Source organism: Eucalyptus grandis, chromosome 2 (assembly GCF_016545825.1).
Source record: "Eucalyptus grandis isolate ANBG69807.140 chromosome 2, ASM1654582v1, whole genome shotgun sequence".
NCBI classification, from domain to species: domain Eukaryota; kingdom Viridiplantae; phylum Streptophyta; class Magnoliopsida; order Myrtales; family Myrtaceae; genus Eucalyptus; species Eucalyptus grandis.
Window position 1 is genome coordinate 13781907 of NC_052613.1, and position 7238 is coordinate 13789144.

The following is a 7238-nucleotide window of genomic DNA, read 5'->3' on the forward strand; positions in this document are numbered from 1 at the left end:
TTCGGGTCCTAACAGCTTGATGAGCCCTCAAGCCTATGATCGGTTCCAATATATAAAATGAATACACGTAGCATGCTTCATAAGTGGCAGCAATAGTTTGGGGAATGAAAAATTAACGAGATCATAATTGAGAGGTAATTCTTGTTTTTACGTCAGCTTGAAACGTAGTATGTTACGTGAGTTTTCTGATATATAGCCAAAATAAAATAAATGAGCTCCAAAATCTTCAAAGAGGGAAGTTCTAGTTCAATTCATCAATTCAGCTCCATTTAATTGCGGAATTCTGTCTTTTCTACATAAGTTGATACCCAATAAATCTCGTAACATTATTGATGAATTTGGCTCATCAAATTCCCACATTTACCATTTCCTTCAAATTTGTTCTGTTTAATTATTTCTAAATTAGGCAGGCAGATGTTATACAAAGGGCCCAATTCATCATGGATGCATAAATCATACCCATGTGGTTTTTAACTGACAAACGATATTTATTCAACACAAATAAAATCACCCTCAATCGCTCTCTCCCTTCTATTCAATTAAGCTAAGAAGGGACAGAGAGAAAGGATTTAAGATTTTATGTGCTGGCTAAAGATACAAAATATGATTTCTTTTGTGATTACCTAACAAATTGCTTTGATGGAGTTAGAAAACGTAGTTTTTTTTTCCAACCAATTAGAAACAAATTTAGAAATACACAATTTATATTTAACAATTAAGTGGTGTTTGGACTAGTTTTTGCACACCTCTACCTCTTTGGGCGATTTTAGGGGCGCACTTCATATTTTATTCACGGAGTGTTTCTAGTAAGACTTGAACCTAAGATCATGAAGGGAGAAGCAACCTCTCATTATTTAAGCCAACACCTTTCTGAAACAAATCCTTTTAATTTAAGTAATTCTCTATAATTCATGCATTTATCTCTATTTTTTCCTACATGCTTCCCCTTCCATATGTTACACACAAATACCGGCGCTATGTCCCACCATGAGATTGTTAATATTATGATAAAAACTCACTACAACAAATAAATTGAAAAGAAAACAGATTTCCCACGTCTAGAAGTGTCCAAATGGATTAAAAATACATTTTGAACCTATGTACAATGAGTTAGGTCATACATGATTTAGTCGAGTTTTAATAAATAAGTTAGTTAATGGGTTAAGTTATAAGCCTAATCATACGTGAGTTTAAATGGGTCTAAGAAATAATTTCATTCGTCATCCATTAAGCTTAAAAAGGTTATTAGTTGAAGAAATGTATAATAGAAAAAAAATAGAAGAGGAAGAAGAAAGGAAACCCTACCTACGTCATCTGCGGTGGGAAAGGGCGAAGAAACAAGGGTAACCCAAAACTGGTGCCCTGCGTCGTCGGCAATGTCGCCCACGGTAGCCCATATCGCCGGTGGCATCGCCAGCAACACCGGTCTTCATCTCTCCCTCACGCAATGGACAAAGTAATCACGCTGGACGTCTTTGTTCTTCCATTACAACGGACATGAGACCTGAATCCTGTAGCCAGGACCCATCTCTCCGTTTAAGAAGGATGAAGCAATTGTGCCTTGTGACTTCAATCTCATCACCGGTAATTTGGTTCATCGCTCAAACTCTTTTCCCCATGAACATTCGCATAACTATCGGAGTTAGGGCTTGATCAGAGAGTATGCGAGGAAGCTTCATGGGCTTGTTGTTGTGTCTCCAGTGGTGGTGGTACTAGCCGCCGCGGACGCACGGAGGAGGCTTGCGATTGGAGGTAGAGTTGGAAGAGACACCGGAGGCGGAGAGGATGTGAGGGAGCTTGGAACTGGCGATGGGGGCTGCGGCTAGGGACGAAGCGAGAGGCGGATGGGGTGTGGTTGCAGCAACGGCAACAAAGCCTTTAATATATATATATATATATATATAACTATTTTTAACATTCTTCGCATGTTAATTTAAAGAACAAGAAAAGAGTTTCGTATCTGTCTGGGCCTTTTTCTCTGTTTTTTGGATGGGTTTGGCTTGGATGTGCGCTAGGTTGGATCGGGCATGGATCATCTAAATTGTTCAGGAAATAAATGGATCGATAGCATATTAGAAAATTTCAATTGTAAAATTAGCTCTAAACACGCATGTCGAAAATCCAGTAATTATAAAATGATATTTTACTGGGGTTAATCGATATCAAGATGGATATGTTTCAAATCTGGAATATGGAACCTATCTTGTTAGAATTGGTTTCCGATTTTTTGAACTTGAAACCTACCTTGTTTGTCTTGGGACTAACCTATTTTTCTGGTCCGAGACCGATTTCTCTCTTCTTCTTTTTTGCTTCATTTTTTTAAATCAAGACAAATAACAATTATAGCAAAATATTATAAGTGACAAAATGGCTTCGAAGTAAAATATCAATACAATATAAAGTAATAAAGAAGTTAAGCTCAATTAAGAATGTAAATCACTCTTCCAAAAAAAAAAAAAAAAATAGTTTCTACTCTAGAATCTAAAACTTAAAACTTACCTGCATGTACCGGTTCCAAAAATTTAGAACTAGGAACTACCCTATTTCTATGGACAGTCCAAGCCAATTCTCGAGTTGAATCGAACTGATTGCACATCCCTAATTTTTGCAAGGATCGAACTGGTTGCATATTCCTAATTTTTGCAAAGACATTAGACCATGGTCAATATCGTAATGAAACTCGCAATTATAGAAAGACAGAGAAAATGCTACGAAAATCCAAACTATATTATGACAAATTTTACATGTCACACTAAAAACCCCAAACTATTTATATTGTGACACATTTACCCAAAATATTTTTTTGTGACAATAAAAACCCCAAAATTATATCGGTGTAACACATTTACCCTCCGTTATGTTTTTTTTGGAAATTACCGTTAAGAGTCCTACATGGCTGTTGACTTGGACGTTGGACTTCAAATGGCAGTGACATGGCACCAACGTATCCCTCCCCCCTCTCTCTCAAGCTCAATTCACTCGAAACTTGTTTTCTAGCTAACTAGCTGAAGGCGATTTGGGTTTTTAGGGCTTTGTATGTTGGTTGATTCTCCCACTCAAGGAAGCTCAACTCAATCGGGAGCTTCAATTCACTATAATAGCAAAATTGCGAAAACAAACACCTCAAAAGTAAAGATTGATGAAGAAAATACTCACAGAATGTTGGTGAATTGAGATTAGCAAAAAAATCCTTGAAAAAGCCCAAATCACAGAGTCGATCTCCTTTGTGGAGACAAACTGAAAACCTCAAAAGAAACCCAAATTACCTTTATAAAGCAAACGAGCTTTGAACAAATTGAACTTCAATCGAGTCAAGCTTCTTTGAGAGAGAGAGAATCAACCAACATACAATTTAAGCCTCAAATCGCCTTCAACTAGTAAGCTAGCAATCCAGCTTTGTTGAGAGAGAGAGAGATTTGAGCAGGATATTAACCCTAGAGCCCCAAATCAAATGAACCGCTAGAGAGGAAAACAATGATGTTCATGTGGACAAATGGAGTTTCGAATAGAGCGCTTGAGCAGAGAGCAATGAAGCTTTAAATGTGGACCAAGGCAAAGAGAGAGCTAGAGCATGGAGCTTCAGCGGAGAGACCTTGAGGATGAGAGTTTGGAACATAGAGTAAGGGGCAAAGGTAGACGAAGCCCAAATAACAGCGTTCCTTAATATTTCAATCACAACAGAAAAAAAAAAAATGGCATGTTTTCCTTCACTTAGTCCCACTTTGGCCCCACGTCAGTATCATTTGAAATCTATGGTCCAAGTCAGCGGCCACATAAGAGGCCACATAAGGCTTTTAAAGATAATATCCGACGGAAACATAATAGAGATTAAATATATCATAAGAGTATAAATCTAGGGTTTTTTATATTATAAAAAAATTGGAATAAATGTGTCATATTAGATTTATATTATAAATCTAGGGCCTGCATGTTTGTATTTTTTTTTTCATTCACTTAATACCTCAAAAAAGTTCATAATAAATTAATCGCGATAATATAATTTGGGATTTGGTGGCATTTTTCCCAAAAAAAAAAAAAAAAAAAAAAAAATACCTTGTACTATCTCGACGATATTACCCTTCTGCCCCAGGTCCACGCATAAACGGAGGACGCGCACGCACCGCATCTTTCGCCCACCCCCATATAAATATCCCGCACACTCGCGAGAGCTGGTATTAGGGTTTTCGCTTGCACCAGAGCGTCGAAGTGGGGAGGGTTTGCTCGGTAGAGCCGTCACCAGCAGCTCCTTCGCTCCGAGCCAAACCCTAGTCTCCTCCCAACCATGGCCGTCGGGTAACTCTCCCCTCTCTCTCTCGCGTGGGTCGGTTCTTGCCGTTCGAGACTTTGGCGTTTGGACTGATGGGTCGGTGGTTTTATGCAGGAAGAACAAGAGGATTTCCAAGGGGAAGAAGGGAGGCAAGAAGAAGGCGTGAGTTTCGGTGTTCCTGTTTTTGGGGGGGGCTCATTGGGTGTTCGTAGATCTGTTGGATGTTCTGGTTTGTTCTGATTTTGTGCGTCTTTTGTTGTTGTCGTTGTTGTTGTGGGGGCATTTGCGCAGGGTCGATCCGTTTTCCAAGAAGGACTGGTATGATATCAAGGCCCCATCCGTGTTCTCCGTGAAGAACGTGGGCAAGACTCTTGTTTCGCGTACTCAGGGTACCAAGGTGTGTTCTTTTTCGCTTTCGTTTAATCTAATCTGGTTGGCTCGGTTGGAAAATGGGCGAAGTTTTCAGTGTATGTGTGTAATGCTCGTTGTGAAATCTCTTTGCTTGTTTGGACTTCGATCTAAATGCCATTGCTCGAATAGTGGTCTAGGTAACACTTAAGACATCGTTGTTAGTTTTCTTGCTGTAACTATTTTTGTAGTGGTTGATGTGTAGAGCAGCTTCGTTGAGCTTATTTGCTCCAGTACTGTCGATTGCTTTGTGATACTCCCTTGAATAACAAGGCATTAAGGTCTTACTGTTGGGGATTAAGCTGTGATAACAATTGGAGATATTGATATGCACAGTGCTGAACATGTCATTTGTCGTTCTCTCTGTGGCGCTCATAGCTGGTTTCTTTATGAAAATTCAGCGCTGATCTTGCCATGCCCTTTGTAAGGAACTTATGAGGGTAAAAGAATAAGGATAATTTGAAGTCGATGCCTTTGGATATCTTTTTTTATTCAATTATGGCACCTTTGTTGGTGTTATCTTTTTCAGCAACCCCCTCGGGGTGGGGGGCAGGGGGGTTCACACAGATTTTAGATGTCGAAAAGTTATTTATTCCTCATAAAGTCTTTTAACATGACACTAATTTTGCACATTTGCAGATTGCTTCAGAAGGTCTCAAACACAGAGTGTTTGAGGTGTCATTGGCTGACCTTCAGGGTGATGAGGACCATGCCTACAGAAAGATTCGTCTGAGGAGTGAAGATGTTCAGGGAAGAAATGTCTTGACTAATTTCTGGGTAAGATTTTTTCTTTTTTTTAATTAGGTTTCTGGGTAAGGTTAACATGGTCATCGCCCTTTTGAGTATCATCTACACCTTTTGAAATGAATTTGACCTATGCCTTTCCTTTATATAATTTCAGGGAATGGACTTCACAACCGATAAGTTGAGGTCCTTGGTGAGAAAATGGCAGACATTGATTGAAGCTCATGTTGATGTGAAGACAACAGATAATTACACTTTGAGGATGTTCTGCATCGGCTTCACCAAGAGACGTCCAAATCAGGTCAAGAGAACCTGCTATGCGCAATCCAGCCAGATCAGACAGGTGATTTATCTCTCATGCAGAATACGCTATTTCTGTGGTCTATGATAGAATAACAGTCTTACCATATCAGTAGAAGCATTACAGTTAATCTGCATGGTCCATCGATTGATGGCATGCTCAACATCATATGTTTGCTTTCTTTTTTGATTTTTTGTGCTGCTTGGCTCCCTATAATGTATATGCTCTAATAAATTACATAGTGGCAGTGGCTGGATGTGCCAATTTATAGTTTTCCTTAAGAGATTGGCTATGCGATTATAGTGGCGATTTAAAGTAGAAATGCTTTTGTTCCAGATTCGCAGGAAGATGAGGGAAATTATGGTCAACCAGGCCACTACTTGCGACCTGAAGGAATTGGTCAGGAAGTTCATTCCTGAGATGATTGGGAAGGAAATTGAGAAGGCAACATCAAGCATCTATCCTCTGCAGAATGTTTTCATTCGGAAGGTCAAGATTCTGAAAGCTCCTAAGTTTGATCTCGGAAAATTGATGGAGGTATATTTCTTTTTCTATTTATTTTAATTTCTTAATTGTGTCTGAGATATTGAGGGACAATTTCTTAACCTAATTTCATGAAATGAAATACTTATATTTGCTTTAAATAAAAAATTCTTAGTTACATTCTTGATGGAGGTTGATGAGTTTTGAGAGCCTATTAATGACGCATGCCTAGTGTGGTTTACTTAGTAAAATGGTTTGCATAGAACCTTGGTTTTCTTTTTGTGCTTGACTGGATAACAAGATTGAGTTTGCTTTATAGAGTTGCTCAATATGAACTTCAGGGAGAGTTAATTAGATATTATTGAAGATGGCAGTAAATTTAGAGTTGAAAATGAAATGAACGTGATTTTTATTTGGATAGTGTAGTTTGTGATTGTTAATTCATTGTAAAATCTGTAACCTAACTGTTTGTTTATCCTGCTGTCATGATAGGTCCATGGTGATTATTCAGAAGACATTGGCGTCAAGTTGGATAGGCCCGCTGACGAACCAGTGGCTGAGGTTCCCACCGAAGTCATTGGAGCTTAAATTTAGGGTTCTATTGTTCTCATATTGAGTTTTGAAGTCCTTTCTACAGACCAGACGATGTTTTGCTTCAGCAAGAATTAATGGGTTTTGATAATTGAGCGATGTTGTTTTGTTCTTTAGCTGAGATGATGGTTACGTAGCTCCTTCCATACTTATTAATGATTCAGACGAGAATTAGAATTTTCTGCAGTCTCTCTGTATTGTTTCACTTGGTCTGTGGTATAAAGAGAGGTTTTAAGCGAAAACCTTTTGCTTGCTGCGTTGTAGCATTGTTGGAGGTGATGCTTTTCGATAGGACAAGCTATTAACATAATCTGTAGTTAATGCCCGGTTTGGTTTAAGCTTGTTCCATAATCGGTGTTTTCTTCCTTTAATTGCTTTGATTCTGCGAGATCGATATCGCTACAGGGATCCTTCCTAACCTTCTTGAACCACTCCTTTCTTGTC

The 7238-nt window shown here is 38.7% G+C and overlaps 1 protein-coding gene across 1 annotated transcript; it reads left to right on the top strand.

Annotated features, from left to right (window-relative positions):
- The first annotated feature begins 4146 nt into the window (after positions 1–4146).
- Positions 4147–7036, top strand: LOC104423901 (40S ribosomal protein S3a). The gene is made up of 7 exons (XM_010036339.3): positions 4147–4293; positions 4382–4429; positions 4559–4664; positions 5315–5452; positions 5577–5762; positions 6057–6257; positions 6696–7036. The coding sequence occupies exons 1-7, from the start codon at positions 4283–4285 to the stop codon at positions 6789–6791; spliced, it is 786 nt and encodes a 261-aa protein (XP_010034641.1). The 5' UTR covers positions 4147–4282; the 3' UTR covers positions 6792–7036.
- Positions 7037–7238: the final 202 nt, after the last annotated feature.